At 36.6% G+C, this 20,697-nt stretch overlaps 1 protein-coding gene across 4 annotated transcripts in view; it reads right to left on the reverse strand.

Moving 5' to 3' along the window:
* pum (pumilio) overlaps positions 1 to 20,697 on the reverse strand; it is a 192,476-nt gene that overhangs the window by 149,317 nt on the left and 22,462 nt on the right. For all 4 annotated transcript variants that reach the window (XM_070217617.1, XM_070217616.1, XM_070217615.1 and 1 more), the window contains 5 exons: positions 18,131 to 18,372; positions 17,838 to 17,964; positions 17,654 to 17,772; positions 12,262 to 12,556; positions 12,023 to 12,109 (listed from right to left, as the gene is read on the reverse strand). In XM_070217617.1, coding sequence (XP_070073718.1) covers positions 12,023 to 12,109; positions 12,262 to 12,556; positions 17,654 to 17,772; positions 17,838 to 17,964; positions 18,131 to 18,372 — 870 coding nt within the window. The remainder of the gene's footprint in view (positions 1 to 12,022; positions 12,110 to 12,261; positions 12,557 to 17,653; positions 17,773 to 17,837; positions 17,965 to 18,130; positions 18,373 to 20,697) is intronic.

The raw sequence follows: 20,697 nt of genomic DNA on the forward strand, positions 1-20,697 counted from the left end.
CCACACACAAAAACCCAAACCCACACCAGAGCAAAAAGTTTACTCGAAAAGTTGAAAATCGCGACGAAACTTGTTCAGCATCAAGGTGAATTTTAATGAAAAACATAATTATAATTCATGCAGATTCCACTCAGCCAACCGGAAGAGACCTCATGAGTGCAAACTTTCGGATAAACTTCAAATTTCATTCTTGTTGTTGATGTTGTTCTTGGTTAGTTTTACCATATTATTTGCTCTTGTTGTCTTTGGAATTAAAATGTAATTATGTCGTAAGGCAGCCGAGCATGGCATTGCATACAATTTGGGGCAAAATCCAGACGTTCGAGAGCCGAGAAAGGTGTTGGCACGAAATTGAGTTTGAGTTTGATAAACTTCCCAAAGGTTTATAACCATAATTTGTGGACGGCATTGTCATGGATATTTGAATAATACATATTCTGAGCGACAAGTCAAAGCAAAGTTCATGCTTAGTGAGGCTTTAAGAGATTGTGGTGTGTTTTGGAAGGTTAAGGAATTAACCAGGGCATTTAGGCAAAATAATAATATTTAAAGAAGACCAAAGACTTTGAATGAAATTGAAACACAAATGTTTAAAATTAATAAAGAAAAATTAAGCAAAGCTTTGAAGACCTTAGTTCATCTTCATCCTTGAGACACCCACACCAAATGCCAATTAAGGATGATGCATTAGGAAGCCAAACTAAAGTGACAAAACCGAAAGGCAAACAATGGGGTCTAGAGAGGAAATGTTGAGCTAGAAAGAGGAAAGCCAGCACATAATTTTGATTGACAAACGTCTATCAAAAGAGTGAAAGACTAAGCGAATGCGGGCAAAAACGACGATGACGACGCTGATGAAGATGTCACACAATGACAGCTGAAATGACAGCTGCTGCTGCACTCAATCCGGCTCCTTTGAGCCAAGTTAAGGGACCGTCGGCGTCGGCGGCATTCAGAATGCCATTTTGAAGACGCACTCTCATTATGGCCAAAGAAATGGCAACAAAAGGTCCTGCCATCGCGCCCGGAAAACCAATAGAAATGTGACGCGGATGACATTTTATTGAAAACAAAGGACCGTAAAACTGTTTTGGGTTGCCGCCCATCTATGCACTCAAATATTCCGGGCGTCAGTACAGTGAAGAAAAAAAAACTTGTTTTGACAAAAAGTATTCAGATCTTCAAGTATTCAAAGGGGTTGCCACAAAAATCCATAGTTTTGCAAAGGTGTCTAAAAGTATGCAGTGAAAATTGGAGCAAATCTTACTGTTGCCTACTTTTAGACACCTTAAAATAATTTTTTTTTAGGTAATATTTTCGGTTTCTAGCAATAATTGGTAAAAATCTATTGTAAATAATAAAATAAATTATAAGTAAACATATTTTAATGATATTTTTCCTCAGTGTCGTAATGAGCTCATTGTGTCAGAGTGTCCCAAAAAGGATGCAACCACAGCTACACACACACTCGTGAGACCGCGACATCCTGCTCTTTATCCTTAATGAGATGCACAGAACCCGCGACCCAACCTTCTCACTTCATCTCTGTGATTATGCTGGGGATTACAAGTTGAATGTGTGTAAATTAGCCGGCTCTTTGAAAAGCTTAGCTTAAGCATCACGAACAAAACGATAATGATCGGTATGATGATGACGATTATGACGTTGGTTTGCCAAATACAAAAGCCCACAAAAGATTACCAGTCCATTCATATCGGTAGCCTTAATTAATTTCAGCGTAAAACCTTGAAAACGTCCAAAACTCGGACTAACTTTTGCAGGCCTTTGAGAGCTCACTTTTAATTATGCTTTTTCATAAAACTAATTGGAAAAACTAACAGAATACGTAATAGCGAACAAAAAAAAATTGCATTAAATTGTCTTAAGTAGCCTCTAAATGATTATGTAAGGCAACTGCAGTTGCGCCAGCATTTTACGGCCCAATAGAGCGCATCGCAACTGCAACTACAAAATGCAACGGAAAAAACGGAAACTAAATCAATGGGAGAAGTCGAACTCATTTACTTGGGTTAGCGAAGTCACTTTTGGGTGTAGAAATATGCATAAATACATGAGCCAAGTCTTTGTTATGGCCTGAAATCAAGTTCAATGATTCACGAAATCGTAAAAATCAATTTCCATACGTGACAAAACTTTTGCCAAATTATTTGCCTGTCCTCAGAGAGTTGGCGTGTTATATAAAAGCCATTCTGAATGGATATAGATTACAATCGTTAATAGCTTAACGCCATAAAATCATCAAACTTTGACTTTTTCGCACGGCATTGGAGGTTGAAAAAGAAAACCAATAAAGAAACCATTAAACATCCATTTTTTTGTATACATGAAAATGAACTTTTATATTTTGTCTACTGGTTTTATTTGCGTTCTGCTCGAATATGCGGCAAATTTAGTTGACAAAAGACGAAAAAATTGATAGAATGGAATACAAAGGTTGATAGAGCAAGGATAATACCCTTTAGTTTTGAAGAGACAAACGCTCTTTCATAAAGGACATAACTTTATTCCACTTATTCTTTAATTTTTAAAAATAGATTCAAATACTTTTTTTGGAAAACACGTTTTTTTTTCTATCAATCAGGAAGTGACATAAACTTTCATACCCTTTTACTACCACAGACAAAAAGAAATCACAGCCATCAGCAAAACGCATGGAAAAGCAACAGACGCGGGAAACTTCCGACTAAATGTAGCGTAAATATAGAGCACGGAGTTATAGACAGCAAAGGATACAAAAAAAGATAAAGTTTGCGTGTGACATGCAAGGCTCATAGTGGGGGAGTAAAGGGACTTCTCGCTGGTTGGTTGGCCCGGAGAAATATAATATCAAGGAGGTATATATTTAAATTGCACCATTGCGCGACACCAGCGAAACCCCTTTTTTCCACAAAAGCTTTGGGGTCTGAACTGAACAGAACAGAACAGAACCATTAAAGTGCACTGAATCGGAATATATATACATACACACACTATAGAGATGTATATTTGTGGGTGCGAGAAAAGGTGCCTGCCCTGCTAAATGTGCCTGAACCCTCCAAACAGGACCAACAGAAAACAGGTTGATCGAGCGCGCTCGTCTCACTGGGAAATCTATGACTCTGCTGTGTCGTCAGTTTGTCTGCCGCCCATTCTCACTATCCTTGCCGCGTGAAAAACATTTCCCATCTATGTACAAGCCACACGGACCGTTGAGCACCGAAATGAAGTCACTTGACAACTCCAACTGCTGCTGTTGATTGCACGGCGCCGTGCATTAATTATTTAGAATATGGCGACGTTGGAAAACACACGGCTCAAAAGTACGCAATTAGGTTTTGGCGTGATTGTTGCAAAGCGTGGCACAATTATTTTCTGATTGCCCAGTTTTGATTGTAACTGTGTGCGTTTCGAAAATGAAAATTGGGTTAATGGTTGTTTATAAATTACACATTCCCATTGGCCATCCTAATGGTGGTCGACAAAAAAACACAGGTCATCGCAATTTGATAATAAAAGAAGGGTTTTTACACAGTTTAAATTGTCCCAGCAATCACTTAGTTTTAAAATCTTTTATAACATCTTGAAAATGATCGATTTTTTCGATATTTTGACAATATCAATGCTTTGAAGGGAAAACACAAATTAAATATCGAGAAATGATATTTTTATACCCGTTACTCGTAGAGTAAAAGGGTATACTAGATTCGTGCAAAAGTATGTAACAGCTAGAAGGAAGCGTTTCCGACCCCAAAAGTATATATATTCTTGATCAGGGTCACTAGCCGAGTCGATCTAGCCATGTCCGTCTGTCCGTCTGTATGAACGCTGAGATCTCAGAAACTACAAAAGCTAGAAGGTTGAGATTTCCCACACATATTCTTTGGCTTCCTATTTATTTTATTTTAGCCGAGCGCCACGCCCCCTCTAACGCCCACTAACGATTTTAAAATGGGTCCTGCGCCCACATCTTTAAAGATTTCCGAGAAGTATAAATGCAATTTTGTTGTGTATATTTATACCTATTGAAATGTAGAAGACATTTTTCAAATCGGACCATTCATTAAAAAGTTATACGCTTTATAAATTGTCAACATATATCTATCTCCCTCGCACTCCCTTTAGCTGAGTTACGATTATTAGTCGGGACACCAACCCGACACAGCGTTCGCACTCCCTTTAGCTGAGTGACGGGTATTAGATAGTCGGGACACCAACCCGACTATAGCGTTCTCTCTTGTTTAAAGCTCTATTATAAAAATGTCTAAAGGTTGCAAGGAATCGCAACTATCGAACATCCAAAAATATGTTGTTGCTTACTTTTAGACACCTTTATAAGTATTTTCAAATCTTATATTATTTCTTTGACCCTCTAGATACTTTTCTATATTCACCTTGCAAATAAAGTTCAAAACCACTTTAATAGCTAGCCAAATAACTTTAAGAACCCATACACTCTATCAATTACACTTCCCCCCGAACATCCAGCAGATTGTCCACTCAAAGGCTTCGACAACTAACCCAAAACTGTCAACATTTTATCAACTCGATGTCTTCGCCCACTATGTGAGTAGTTTCGGTGTGTGTGGCTTTCCCCGCTCTCTTCCATATAAAATTCAATGAAAAACTTTTCAACACACACTCACTTAGCAGACAAAGCCATATCCCATTTTCCCCGCAACCCTAGGAAAATGAATAAAGTGTCTGCATGCGGTTTTCTTCCCCACTTGGTCTTCTTTTCTTTTTTTCGCTGTGCCAGTGCCTTTACATGCTTTTAGTTTAGTTAAGCTTTTTGACCAACAAAACTCAAATGAGCTGGGCAAAATGGCAAAGCAAAGGGTGGCCCGTAAAATAGTGGAAAATCCAGCCAAGAAAGCAGAGCAAATTTGGTTAAGGGTTCTGTGCTTTGGGGTATTCGTGGTTAACCCCTTGCTAATGAGCCAATTTAAATTTATGGCTGCCCCAGGACGAAACTTTAAATATTACATACTCCTTCGACTAATGAATAAACCAACAGGCGACTTGTCAACGTGCAGAAATAAAATGCAGATGCAGATTGCAGAATGCAAGGCCAAAGGCAAACAAGTGGCCTGGAAAATGAACAGCGCTGAAAAAGTGTCTGCGAATGAAAGGTGCGACATGAAAACGCTTTGAGCGAATAACTCGGCAAATCTTGGGAAATCTCATGACAGCAAGACAACAAACAACAAGTCATTGACAGACTCGCAAAAGGGCGCTGGGCAGCTGAAGAGCTAAGTCCAAAACAACTTTATCAGTACATAATTCCGCAAGAAGGAGCGAAGGACCAAACAAAAAATCAAGAAAAACTTGGCCAAGAAAGGAGGAGGCGAATAAAAGAACTCTGAACCGACTTTTCTCCGTCTGGCTGCTTAATTATGGAGCTTGTTAACTATTAATGAAAAAGTTGTTGTAAACCTCCCCAGACGTAACCAACTAAAAGTTGACAAACTACGGCCAAAGGTCGAAAGTTATAATGGGGGATGGGGAAAGTGGGGAAAAAGTGGTTAGAAATGTGAGCGCCTGGAAGTCATAAACACTGGTGGTGTGCCAATCCATCAGCTAATCACAAGATGAAAATAGATTTACTCTATAATAAATTAAGCTTAGTTCCTATTTTTACCCAAATAATAACATAATCTAAGCTTTTTATGACAGTTAACACATAAAATTGCCCCACAAATTTATTTGCCATTTTAATTATGCAAATTATTTTATGAAAAATATGCAAGCATTAAACACTTGAAATGTATTTGAAATAGGAATTAGCATAATGCGACAATCCACCATAAAAATAAATATATAATAAATAAATTAAGTATAGAGGACACTATTTAAAGTGTTAAATAAACATTTTCATGCGTACAATTTTAGACAACTAATTTTTACGTTTTTTTAGAACTCCTAGAATTTGTAATTATTTCTTTCTCGGACGCATTCCTTACATTAATTTCCCAACTATGCAATGCAATATCGAGCAGAATGTAATTACGAAATTAGCATTTTTATATTGTACCATTTCCAGTGGTAATTCCATTCCTTATCGAGGTCAATGTCTTTAGCTGCGCACTTATGAGCTAATCAAGCGATTGTTCGCCGTCTACAGCGAATTGGCCCGCTCAGTCTGGCCACGAATAAATAAATAACACAGCCAGGCCAACTTAATGTGATTAATTGCGTCATGCGGAGAGCAATGTCGTCAAATGATTTCACACCCGCCAGGGGGTGGGTTCTGGGGTTTCTGGGGTTTGCTGGGCTATCTGGGCTCTGAGGTTCTCCACTCTCCATTTTCCCCATCGCTCTTTGTCAGCGCTTTTCCCGTTTCGCCCCTGGAGTGTGATAAGTGCGCTTTTGGGTTTTGTATTACACGACTTCGTGTACCCGGCGTACTGAAATTTACGACGTAGTTTTTCTAATTTTTCTATTTAATTAGCACACACACAGACAAGCGCACAAACATCAAGGCCAAGGAAAGGTAGGTCTGTCAATAGCATTTCTCGGGGGGTGGTGGTTCGGTAGTTGGGGATGATATTTCCTGCGGGCGTGAAGACAAATGATTCGACTATCTGACAAACTGTTGCCATCTCCTTAATGATGTCAGCATGTTAATTAAAGGCAAATTATTTGCTAAACTCTTCTTACACATTTTCGGGGTGGATTCGTTGAGGATTTACTTGCTCTTTTTGACCTGCTTTGAAGTTTTATCATTTGAGGGTTGAGTTTAAAGTTAAGAAGTGTTAATAGTTAAAGTGAACTTTAAATTAAACAGATTGTCTTAACATCTAGATTTGCAGATAAAAAGATTTAAGAGTATAAGAAACAAAGGATAAAAATCACTAGGATTCTAAAATGGCTTTTAAAAGTTAAAAGTGTCACACTTTCAGGTGCAAAATATATAGTTGCATACTTTTAGACACCTTTCCAAGTAATTTTAAAAAGCTACTTATTTCTATAAAGCATAATTCGTTTCAAACAAGAAGGATTAATCGTGTAATATAATATTAAATGTTAGATATTTCTAAAATTATTTAGCCATTTCATGGAAACTCTCTACACTTATCCATTAAAGAGGAGTGAGTTGCAAGGACATCGCTGATAAGCGCATACGCTGTGAAGCATGCATCAGGGCGTCGCTTAATTAATGTCTCGGCTACCAAATTTGCGACGCCCAGCCACTTTCCACCCGGATACAACCACCCCCAACACCACTCCCACCCGTCCCATTCTCTAGCCGATGTCAACTATTTGCCACTTACTAATTAGCATTTGCGTGTCCACACAAACTTCAGGGGAAGACGACGAAGACAGAGTATCCGAGGCGTGGGGAAACCGCTAATTGGGCTTTATTGGCGGTAAATGTCAAGTGACGGCATTGGATGACACTTTTGCACCAACTCACACCAACTTTCAATCCTTCGAAGGTTGCTCCACCATCAAGCCAGAAACAACAACCACTTGATTATGGCTTTCGCCTGATAACAGGAGGTGAATATTAGGGCTGGGGATAGCAATTTATCGTTGTCCATGGCAACCGGAAAGTCCTTCCAGACTAAGCTAAGCGTGGAAGGTCGCCCAAGGAAACTAAAAAGTGGCATAAATACTACTAGTCTAAAGGAAATCAGGCTATACCATCCTGATAACAAATTTTGAGTTTGGAGAACAAACTTAGACTTACATATTCAAGACAAGCAGCTGGTTAATGGAAATAGTTATTACTATTAATATTAATTATTTAAGAAGGTTCATCCTATCTCTTAGACCTGGTTAAATCAATAAGCTTTTAATAAAATTGCATCTTTAAACAATTATATTAATCACCATTAATATCCACAACTAAAATATACCAATAATTTGTATAATTTTAGCAAAACCAATATCATAACTTGAGCTCTTCTAGCCAAAATGTTATTGCTGGCTTTTAATTGAACTAGTTTGCCAATCATCAGAATCTAGTCAAATCCCATTTAAACTTCAAATGCAATGAGCATATGGCGAACAAAAAGTAAGCAGGCCTGCATTTAAATGAAACACTGCCCATGGACAATTGGAAATTAATTTACTAAGTGCCATACACACATGCATAATGAGCTATATGCTTTTTGTGCCAATTAACGCTTAATTAATTGCTGAATTAATATATGCCAGGGACACTGCGGGGGTGTTGAATTAAGAGGAGCACGCGAGGCAAGGAGAGCATAGCAGATGCTGCATTTCCATTGATTTAAATGCATTTTTATGCAAATTTGCAGGAGTGTAAATTATGCACGACGTATTTGAATTCGGAATGCATTTGGCATTTGTACGGAACGAAAGTTGCTATCCCATTCCCATTAGTTAATGCCATATGTTAAATCTCATTTGCCTGCTCAGCTCTAAACCTATGACACCATTGACAAAAAAAAGTATATATAAATAAATAAAAAACTATTGTTCGTTTGGAATGCATAAATTAAACACTTGAAAAGACACAAAACTATTATTCGAATTTGCATAATGTAGGCATAATTATTTGCAATCCTATGATTTATTTATTTGAAATTATATTCGATTTTCCTTTTTCAATTTAAATAGTATTACCTTCAAATTTCTTTCCCTTAACTTTCTGATTTACCAAGCAAAGTACAATGGATTAAATTTCTGTTGGCAAGGGAAAACAAAATAATCCGGCACTTTTGAAATCAATTAAAGCGACTTTCAGATCAAAGTTGAATTAGGCGGAGAAAAAAAGCGAGCGAAAACAATCATCCGATTAAGCCCCGCTGAAGACAACAAAAGCCTCACCAACTGACTGATTAACACAAAAAGGCAGCCAATGAAGCATGGCTTAGACAGACGAACAGACAAGACAGACAGCAGCCAAAAGTGTTGGAGCAAAACAAGAGTCATAATAAAAGTAAGCGTAACGAAAGGAAAACTTTTCTTCCGCATCAAAACATTTTAGGCCACAAAATAATTAGTTTTTTATAAAGAGGAAGTGGTAAATGGAACAGCTTTTGGGCTAGGAAAAGTATTTGGGTATTACAAAGTAAGTGATCTAAACTCTAAGTGTTTAGTTTGTACATTTAATAAATGTTTGGCTGTTTAAGTAATTTCAATAAATCAAATATTTAATATAGATTATAGATTAGGCTTCCTTTTTCTGTATCTTCTTACTTTTCCCCTTAAATTTTGTAATACAAATTTATTCTATGCAACATTTTTCTTTTCTCTACACGAGTTTGACAATAGTGTTTATTGGTCACATTGAAATTTATATTGATGATTCTTTGGCAACAGTTGGCATTAATTTTCAACGATTTGCCAAAGCAATTTCCGCTTTTTGCTCTCTATTTTCTCCATTCTGTGGTGATTTTTCTCCTTCCCTTCCCTGCTGCTGCATATAAATAATGATTTCTTTGCCATTTCAATGGCAATCCGTCCATTTGTTTTCTACATTCTGACATAGTATGTATGTATGTTTCAGCATATATGCATTTTGCTTATTTTTCATTTGGCCTGAATAAATATTCATGCAGAAACTGCGTTTGTAACTTAAGCAATTGTCAAATAATCAACCATAACATGCTATAAAACCACTAGGAAAAAGCAATATCACTGATATTAAATAAATTCGTTTCACTTTTCCTTTCCCTGCGTTTCAATAAGTTCCATTTTTCATTCTTTGCTCTCAAAATCTCATAACAAACAAAAGCGTCAAGTCGTTCGTCTTCATATTTATTGCATAAACCATTGTCAAAAATCGCTTGCATTGTATGTGGTGCCATAATGCTATCCTTCGAACCCAAAAAAAAAAAGAAAGAGACCGCTTTTCATTCAGTTTTCATCGTTATTTTGCATGCGATTCGTCAAGATTCTTTTCTTTCCCTCTTTTCGGTGTTAATATCAACGCCAATTTAATAAGAAATATGCACGAAAGCCACCGAAAGTGGAGGGGTACGGAAAACCCTGAGTGCATGCCTTGCATTATCCGCTATCCATTATCGGCAACATATTGCACGCCTTCCTCATGAAACCAATAAATGCATATCTGTCCTCCAGCTTTGTCCTTGTCCCTCGGTCTCGGTCTCCCCCGGCTTTATTTATGGTTTGAGTGTTGAGAGTTGCTTTATCTTTCTGAGAGAATATATGAGAACATAATAATAATCATTATTATTACACATATATTAACGTTCTTTATGGACTTTCACATATACGCAGCAGGGATTATAATTTTATTTCTTTGCTCTGCATTAAAATCTTGCGATAAAAGGGCAAAGACAAAAGCTAAAATAATTTTTAAAAGAAAAATTATAAGAAATAAAAAAAAAAAAATAGTTCCGAAATTTTTAATTTAATTTAATAAAATTATTATCCCAACTCTTAAAGTAATAACAAAGAATGGTAAAGGTTTGCGGTTTTAGTGCTGGTTGGTAAATTGTATTATTTATAATTTATTCAGTAAGCACTATAGAATAAATATATATTTTATAATTGGAAGTTAACTAACAAATCATTTCTATATAGACTATTTTCATTTGCCTTCTATCATCGCTTTAAACTGGGATTAAGCTTATGCAAAACTTTCCGCAAAAAACACAGGAAGCGCATTTAACTTTCACCTTTCAGTCGCCACAAGAAGCTTTAGTCTTTCACCCGTAATGACATTCCAGCTACTTTGGACCGATCTATAGCTATAACTATAGTTTAATGCATGTTGTTTTTGCTGTTGTTGTGCCGGTTTTGTTGTTGCTATAACAACATTTTCTGCCAGTGTGCTGGCTTTTTCACTTTGATGCAATTTGCGCAGCATACTTTCAGGCAGCTCACTCACACACGCCAACAAAGAGCTACGATAAAGTTTTCCAGCTCCGCTTTTCCTCTTCTCTCTCCACCCTCTGCCCCTCCTTTTGGGGCCGAAGAGAAGACAAAAGCGACACAAAAATGCCTGCAGGATGTGTGGAGCGAGCGATAAAAAGCGGAAGTGCAGATTACCCCAGCCTCAACGACGACTAAAGTGTGGAAATGTCAATTTGCTTTGCGGCCAGCAGTTGAAGGGATCGAGGGAGGGGGATATAGAGGGGGTATGGGATATAGCATCGGTAAATGCAACAACGCATATTGATTTTCAATTTGGCAAGCCGAGGGAGAAAGGCTGCGATTCTGTTGCTTGTTTGCTAGATATATAAAGCTGAAGTTAACAGAAAGAAATGACATTGAGTGCGATACAGTGGGTATTCGTAATAAAAGAATTTTAAATATTTAAATATAAGAATATATAAATAAAAATATAAAAATAAAAGAATATTTTGCATATCGATTTCAGTTTAACTTCTTATGCTCAAAAAATCTTTAGAAATTTGACATTTTCTAATGATTTTAAACATAAAATGAGCCTCAGTTATTTATTGATTTAAAAGAAAAATATATATAATATCACATACTTTTGAACACTATTCTTGGAGAATTCAATTAAAAAATCTAGACAATAAATATTTTAACTTGAGGCAAATAAAATTGAAGCTTCAGAAACTATTTGAGTGCATACATCCATGTTTTTATCGAGCGCCCACTGTAACCGCAGAAATGTGACTGCGAGCGAGCCTAACCAAACGACGGTTTGAAAGCCACTGGTACACAGAAGCACCAGCTTAAAAGCAATTTTGTGGCTAATAAATCCGATTTCCGTTTTGTTTCGAAATAAATTGCAAGCAACGAGACGGCCACCGCAAAGTGGGTGGTAAGTGGAGAAATGGAAATGGAAACGGAGAGCTGCGATGCCATTGGGAGTGTGTTTTGTGCAAGGCTGGCGGAAATGGCTACCAGGGGACGCAACAGCAGCATCCGGCGGATGTGCAAAATTAGGCAGCTTCTGTGGCTCCAACATACATACATCCCCCTTTTGCCTACTCCCATGCCACCACTTGCATGACCCAAATTTTCGGTTGCAAAACCACACAATGAAAATGTCACTCTGGGGGCCATGGAAACAACAAACTCTTCGGGTTCGCTAGGATTCATCTCAACTCACCTGAACATCAAAATTTTGCTGCTGCAAGAGATTTCCGGGAGATTCCATATGATTGGGTCCAGCTGCCTGGTGATTCAACATGGGTGACTGTCGGGTAAGATTAGAAATTAGTTATTAAAAGGATGCCTAAAACATTACATTTGCTTAGAAATTATAAAACAGATAATTCATTTTTTCTGCACTTTTAGATGCTCTAAATATTTCATAATCCACATTCGAATTAAAATCAATTATCTTACCTGTGCTGCCATTGGCATTCCGCCGCCAACGCCGTTCATCATCGGCGGCTGCAACTGACTCATTTGGGCGGCCATTTGCTGATGGGCCGCATACGCTCCGCCCGCCCCGCCTCCGCCGCCCCCTCCGCCGACCCCGTTGCCAGATCCGACGACCCCTCCCAAACCGCTACCCATGCCCTGGCCATGATCCATGAGCATGTGGTTGAAGGGGGGCGGCAGTGGGGGGAAGAGTAGATTTGGGGGACGTGGCAGTGACTCCTCCGCTGGGGATGGCTGACGTGAACCAGGGGTGCGACTGGAATAAAATAATAAAAGGATATTTTTTTAAACAAAGTTTTCATATTATAATTAGGATAAATTAAAAAAAATATTTTCCAACAAATAACAATCAATAAAATTCTAACTTAGTTATTTAAAAACTTAACATTTAATTTCCATACAGTTTTAGAGCCTCTAAGGACCCTAACAGCATGTTAAATAACATTACATTAGTTTTCGACTGTAACCGTTTACAGTTTTAGGACAAAGAGGTTTGGGAGTAACTGTGGCAACTGCTTAGTCATGACAAAAACCTCCACCTCATCAGAGACACGCACCCCAATGAGTGGACTAAAAGTAAAAACAATTTTTAGTCCTAGTACTACCTAACAATAACTTGGCAAATAATAAAAATAAAATTATTTATAATTTATCCATATTTCACTTACATTTAATATGAGACAAATGAAATATAACTTGTTTAAGATTCCAAATCAATTACTCTGAACAGTTTTGTAGTTACTGATCAAAAAAGGGAGAAAAACCAAAGACTCAAGCAGCAAACTTGTTTAATAATATTGACTAATGACGTCAGCTGAACAGCAGCTGAACAAAGTCCATAAATTAAACACGGCATCAGCATAAAATCAACGTTTTTCTTTAACGAGCGGCGCTTAACATGCAAATAAAATCGTCGAGCCAGCCAAACTTTAGATCAAACTGGAAATGTTTGCCACTGTGTATATATGCGTTAGTCATGCTGTTAAATTAATTAATGCATTTATCTCAATCTCAGCTCAGCAGCAGCAGCGGCTCCCATTCATTCATTGCTCTTAACCCACTGCACCCAACACTCACTCACACACACACTTCTCCAGTCGATGACTCTGCAACTGTTTTTACTACTCCACAGTCTTTACATTGTTTGCCTTTTCTTTCTAGCACCAGTATACCAGCACTGTATATAATTTGCCAGCTATAATTTCATTGTCAGGTCATTCACATCGCACATTAACAACAATATGTACATGTGACTACAAAGAAACAAGCTCTCGGCAGCAGAACAAAAGTCTAGCGATCTCAGCCCGAGCTGGGAAAGCTAATTTCCAAAGCGATGCAATTAATTGCTGCTAATCCCCTAGTGCAAAGTGTTTTGCTTGTAAACCATTTAAGATTATATCATTTCTAAACCCAATACATTAGGTTACAAATTACACAGAATAGAAAATTGTCAACAGATGCGATTGATATATCCATTTTGATTTGAATATAAATTATTTTTATCTTATTTTACAATAATTGTTATAAAATTATTGAATTTGTTGTTTTAAAATATAAAATATAAAATATCAAGTTGACATGTTTGAATCATAAATTCGACATTAATCATATCGACTTGTTATTGATATGAAATATGAAATGAAATATTTTCTGTGTACAAATGTTAACTTAAAAGTTCAACAGAAGATCATTTTAGTTATATGCTTTGTCTAATTAACAATTTGTTCAGCTAACTTCTTCGTAATCAAAGCCATTTTTGTGGCTAATCAATCTTGTTTGGTCTTTGTTCATAAACAGTTCACGTCATAAGCTTTCGAAAACCATGGAAATACTTTGACTACCTGTGTTAGTCATACGGCTTAGCTTAGATCTGTGTGTGTTCAACAATTCTGGCTGTGATTACTAACCATCTGGCAGTTAATAATCCTAGTCATGAACTCAACCAGGCATAAACAGAAAGTCTTCGTTCTTTTCTATCTCCCGCCTTAACTTTAGATAGCCATGAATAAATTGTTATATTTTAAATTCTTTTACAGAATAGTTTATGGATATAATAAATTTGAAAATACCGCTATGGTCTGGGTCTCAAGATATTGTGAAGAACTTATAAAAAATAAAGAAACGATTTGCATTAGAGCCCAGCATGAATCATTCAATTTTTGTTTTATCATAGTATGCCATGAAATTTCTGATTTGTTAAATTCAATTCTATGTGAAATAAATTGAATGTTGTTCTAATTCTTTTCGAATTGAATGAATCAAATGAATTATTTTATGAATTTTTTGAATTTTCCAAATTTTTTTTGTGCTTTCTTTTGAGAACGAAAAGTTGAAAATTTTTAACAAATCAATGTTAACTGCATAGTAAATAAAATTCAGGCAGATTTAATCACAAAATTATGGCCCTTTCTTCTTCAAAATAAATTGTCGTTTGAATTATTTCGGAATTCATGCCATTCATTCATTCAATTCTATTAAACTCAAAATTCAAATTCATTCAATTCTATTAAACTCAAAATTCTAATTAATTCATTCATATAAAAGAAAAAATTCAAAATAATTCATTGAATCCATTCATGCAGGGCTCTAATTTGCATGATAAACTCCCAAAAACCCTCTCACTTTTCTCCATTTCTAGAGCGTCTAATTTGACCGAGGTCAGGTTTTCATTGGCAACTTTCCATTGGCCCCCGAGTTCTGAGAGTCATGTCTGACCTAGCCCAAAGCAGTGTGTTTAGTTTATATAATCCCATTGGCCCCGCTGCTCCTCTTTCGTGGCCCCAAAAAGATTTTCACTTTTCGAGACAAAAGAAAGTGCGGCCCCCAAGGGAGCGCGAGGGCAAAGAAGAGACTACCGAAAAAATGAGGCATCGGAAGCCAAAAAGGTCAGAATGGTAAGCGGTTAAAGGGGCTAAAAGGGGGAGGGGCTGGCAGTCTGGGTCACCGGGCAGGTGGCAGAAGAAGAAGAGTGTGTGTTTGTGTGCCAGTCAGGTGAGTCACTCGACTGTCCACTTTTGCCTGCCTCGAATTATTTTTAGCAGCGCTTTTCGCTTTTCAATGTTTTCGCAACTTTAATTTCAAACAAAACGTGCAACAACAACAGCAAAAAACCATATAAAAAGAAACCTCTGGCCGCCACAACAACAACAACAACGAAAACACAAAGCTAACTGAAGCCCACACTGTAATGCAATATGAAACGAAAACTAATCGAAAAGTTTATCAAAAAAAAGTTTATAATAAAAATATACAAAGCGTTTTCGTATTTGGTTTCATCACCTTTATTTGCTGTTGTCTGTCACATTTTTTTATATATTTAGCTTTAAGTGTTTGCCTTTCAGATCAGTTTATCTTTGGATTTACGATATATAATATGAAAGTCAGTTAAGAATCTATCAACATGATTGATCATATTAGATTACAATCTTCTATATCTAATTTAAATGGTTTTATGTTCTAATAGAACGTATTATTTAGAACTTTTCTAGCCAGTAATATAATCTAACGAAAATCTAACCAAGTCTGTGAAAACGAAAACCGGAATAGGCACATATGATCGTCTCGATTTCCAATAGCTGATCTTGTTGCAGGTGATTTTTATTGCTGCTTCTTGTGGTTGCTTTTCTTGCCACTTACATCATAACAGTTATTACGTTTGGCATTGAAACATGTTTGGGCCAACCGGCAATGAAATTGCAAAACAGCGTCAGCGGGCATAAAAAAATAAGAGAAGAGACTGAGACTGAGCCACCAGCCGGTTGCCAAAGCAGAGACCGACATAAAATAAAAGAGAGAGAAAAACCGCAGACTGGTTTCTTTTTCTTTTGTTAGGCCTAAAAAGCTGGTTACTGGGCTCTGAAATATTTTGTTTCTTTTCAATTTGCTTAAACGTGGTAGCTTGATAATGGGAAGTTGCTAAGAAATTATGTCACTAAAAAAATAAATTTACTCTCATATTATTCATTAATTAAACATCTTTATAAATTAATTTTTTTTTAATTAATAAAAAAAAAATTAAGTTAAGGTTAAGTAAAAGTTAAGTCATTTAAATCATTTAATCATTTAATGGTATCTCATTTACTTGCCAACTTGTTTTAATGGGAAGTTGTGTCACTAACAATATAAATTTGCTTTCATATTATATCTGAATATTATAAAAATTAAAGTTAAGGTTAAGTTAAAGTTAAGTCATTTGAATCATTATGCATTTTATCCATTTATCTCATTTACTAGCCAACTTGTTTTATATTACATTAAAGCTTGGCCACCTGAGTACTCCCCCTACTTTTTTGAAACATTACTCTTTCAACATAACTACAGAAATTCCAATTTAACTCACTCAAAGTGTCGTCGTATTTTCGTTGCGTCAAGTCGAAAAGCAGGCAAAACGCAGGTGGGCCACACGAGGAAAAAAAAGCTTTCCCCATCGCCATAAATAATAATTAAAATTTAATAATAAATAATGTAAATGGAAATACGAAAACCGTGGGCAGGCGCACAACAATCACTTCACGGCTTTATGTCATACATGAATACGAAGAAACAGCAATTGCAATCGAAATACAAAAAATATGGGTTAAGACCAGGCGGGAAAAAAACTTCAAGTAATCGATAAGAGGTTTGTGGGTCAGCTTTTTTCCAAAATTAAATATTCAAGGTTTGATATTTAATAAGTAATGAGTAGGCCAATTATTTGCATGTGCTTCAAAGTTTTCTCTTAATAAATAATAGCTAGCCAAACCAATCATTTGCTAAGCTGACTGTTCCGGCTTAAATAAGTAATTATGAAAAGCCCTAAATTGAGCTCAAACTGTGTGAAAAACGCACATGTAATAGAAAAAAAAAACCGAAAGGTAATGGATTTCCTCATCTAATTACATACAATCACATAACTAACCGCTTAAAAATTTGCTTTAGCTTTCAATACCATCCATGTTACTTATAACTCCTATGGAACTATGGAAATAACCTTGGTATGTAAAAAAGAATGACTGGACAGAAGAACCAGTCATAATTTTCAAAGCAGCTTGCCAGTCACGATGAAAACTGGAAAAACTCCACTACTTTCTGTTCTCCAACAACACTCAACATATTGTGGGGATTGAAAGAGTGAAAGTTTATGCAAAAAAGAAAGAACCAACCTTGAACTGGAAAAATTTCAGTTTCAGTAATCATAACATGAAAAGATTCTGCGGTCAAGACAAGAGAGAGGCGAGAAGAAATCAACTGGCAGAGTGAGGAAACCAGTTTTTCTAACCAACCCAGAGTTTAGAGTCTAGTCTGGTGGGGGCACATTAGTTGGAGTCTGGGGCGGAGATTGAAAGTTGTCTTTGTCTACTCTACTGCTACTCACTTGAAGCCCTTGTCATCGTCAATGCCGTTGACAACACCATTTGTGTTTGTGACCTGATCGTCCTTCTTCAATCCGTTTGTATCAAACGGAGAGTTTGCCTTCTCCTTATCATCGCGTGACTGAAATTTCGAGATATTACATTATTATTCAGTATTTCTGGATATCGAATCTATTGAGAACATACCTTATCGTTGTCGTCAAACTTCAAGTTGCGCAAACGCGGCTCTAATCCAGAAAGGGGGCTCTCCTTGTTGGTGGGCGAACCACTGAAAACATATTCAACCACTTTGGCGCAAGTCGAATCGCGGGGACTGAAAAATAAAGTGCGTAATTATTATTATTATTTAAACTGTGCAATTTTCATCTTTATTAATTTACAAGCATATTTTTTAATCACATTTAAACAAATTTCCCTATCAACACTTCACGCTCTATTGAATCAATTTGTAAATTGAAAGCTGGTGCTAGTTTTCTCACCTCAGTATGCCCGCATTGCCGCTGTTCGACGTATCGGAGGCTCCGCCATGGGCGTAGGCTCGCGATGGGGGCGGGGCCAGGATGTTCTCGCCCTGTGTGGACCAGGTGTGGTCCTTCCATACCGAAGACGGATCCCCGATGCCGGGAATCTGCAAGGGATTCAGCGGTCCACCGGGATTGCTCGAGGAAACGCCCTTGCCATCGGATTTCTCCCACAATTTCTTGGCAGTGGATGTGGTGATCTGAAAAAAAACAATACAATTTACATTATATTTTTGAACGTTATTTTAAAAATGTTTCTTTTACATATTTTTCCCTATATCCTGTAAAAAGTTCCTTTACTTTCTGCCAACTAAAGAAAAATTAACGTAAACTATCGATTTCCTTTCTTTAGGTTTTAAATTAAAAATTTACATAACTTTTTAATTAATTACATTGGCGATCATGTACTAATTAAAATCTTTCCAATTAACATAATATAGTTGGAAAATCGAGGAAAAGCAAATGAAAATTTAACGCAGCATTTTAAACGCCGCAGAAAAGCGTTCTCAGGCGTATTCCCATTGGCAATTGATGGCTTCCAGGAAAGCAAATATCAGGGAAATCACATCATCATCTCATTGACAACAATACCAGCGACATAAATGTCAACGGAGCGTTGCAAACAAATTGTTAATTAACTTTTGCCGCCCTCTTTTTTTTTTTGGTGTGTGTGTGTGTTGCGTTAACCATTCCCAAAGGCAATTCCTTGCGTCATAATGCGACAGAATAAGCCCCACCAACCGCCCACACATCTGGCAACTTCCCGACATCCTGACACACAGTTTAAATATTTAAGAGCTTATCAACTGGGCCTGAACGGAGGGGGTGGGAAAATGGCGAGTGATGATGCAAGTTGGATGGAAAATGGAAAAGCTCTCCTTGGCTGCGACTTTTGCATTAATAACAGCGCAAGTCGCCGGGCCCATACAAAATTGTAGGTTACAGGCAGTGGAAATATAAGTTAGGCCTTTCGTGGGCCATCAAAAAATGTCCTTTTTTTCTTTTTTTACCATCTACCAAAGAATACATTTTTTATTCAAAAGGTTTTCAATTAATAAATAATTAAAAATGGCATTATTAAAAAATTAAAATCGACCAAATATTTAACCAATTAGAAAAACACATGTTTAGTTTATATGAACCGGCTTTATAGTCGTCTCTGACCTAAGACAACAATTTCACGGACCCCCAAGTTTTCAACCAGCTATGGCTTCAGAGATTACCAAACACCAAAATCATTTAACAAATATTTAGCGTAGCTAAACCAAGAAATTGTAAATAAAGCCAACGAAAATGCTTTAAACAAGGCAACGTCGGTGAGAGCGTGAACAAAAAAAATTATGAGTGAGACAAAGAAAAACTTGAAAGTGCGAGAGAAAAGAAGCTTATGGCAGAAAAGTGCGAATTTAGATCTGCGACCAGACACAAAAGATACAAAAAGATTACCCAAGCAGTGATACAATAAAAATGAAAAACAATGCAAGACCAATTCAATGAACTGCTGACGCAATATTTTTTTTATATATTTTATATGGGTCACAGTCTCCGTCCGCAAAGTGCAAGAAAATGAATGAAAATGTTTTTGGTAGGCAAGAATAAAAATAAATCAAATAAATTAATTAAAACGCAATTAATAAATATGCACAAAAAACAGACGGCAAAGAGGTGCCAAAAATGCGGCGCCGAGCAAAATAAAAATCACCAACCGGAAAAGTGAACAACAAAATTAAAATCGTTTTAATAAACAAAACAAAAGGAGGAAATAGATTTCAGCTGAAGAAAAAGTGCACAAAAAGAAAATCTTACATATGATTTTTTATCAAATAATATTAAAAAAAATTTACATTTAATATTGAAATTTTAAAACTACATATATTTTTGAATAAAGTTGTAGATGCTTTAAAAACTGTTTTTACTTTTTAAAACGTATTATTATAATTTGGCCCACCTCTATTTACTCTATGTAGGAACCTAAATATGCGTATTTATTAATTCAAAATATATACAAATTCGTTGCGTAGCGGAGGGTTTCGAACCCGAGTCATTTTATGTAAAACGTTTAGAATTCAAGTGCATTTAACATGATTAACCTGTCAAAAAATTATTTTTTCTTGTGTATATAATTAAGGCGATTCGAGACCAAAACAAATTCACCACCCACCACCCCCGCAAATAGGAAAATCCGCACAAAAGAGAAAATCGTTCATTAACTTGTCCTTGACTGTGAAGATACAAAAAAAAACACAGATACAAAAAACACACGTTCAACGCTCACACAGATACATACATCACTCATACAGCTGGGCGTAAAAGGGAGCGCATGGGGCAAAAATAAAAGGGAGAGACAGAAAACAAAAACCGGCCTCCTCTTTGTTGAAAAACATGCGTGAGAGAGCGAGAGAAAAGCAAACGAATATGGCCACAAAGGAAAAACAGCAATAGCGAGAAGAAGAAATAGCCAGAAAAACAACAAAATGGCAAGAAAATCTTAGAATGGCAAATAGGCATAAAAAACATGCTAGAAA

This window comes from Drosophila takahashii, chromosome 3R (genome assembly GCF_030179915.1).
Source record: "Drosophila takahashii strain IR98-3 E-12201 chromosome 3R, DtakHiC1v2, whole genome shotgun sequence".
NCBI lineage: Eukaryota > Metazoa > Arthropoda > Insecta > Diptera > Drosophilidae > Drosophila > Drosophila takahashii.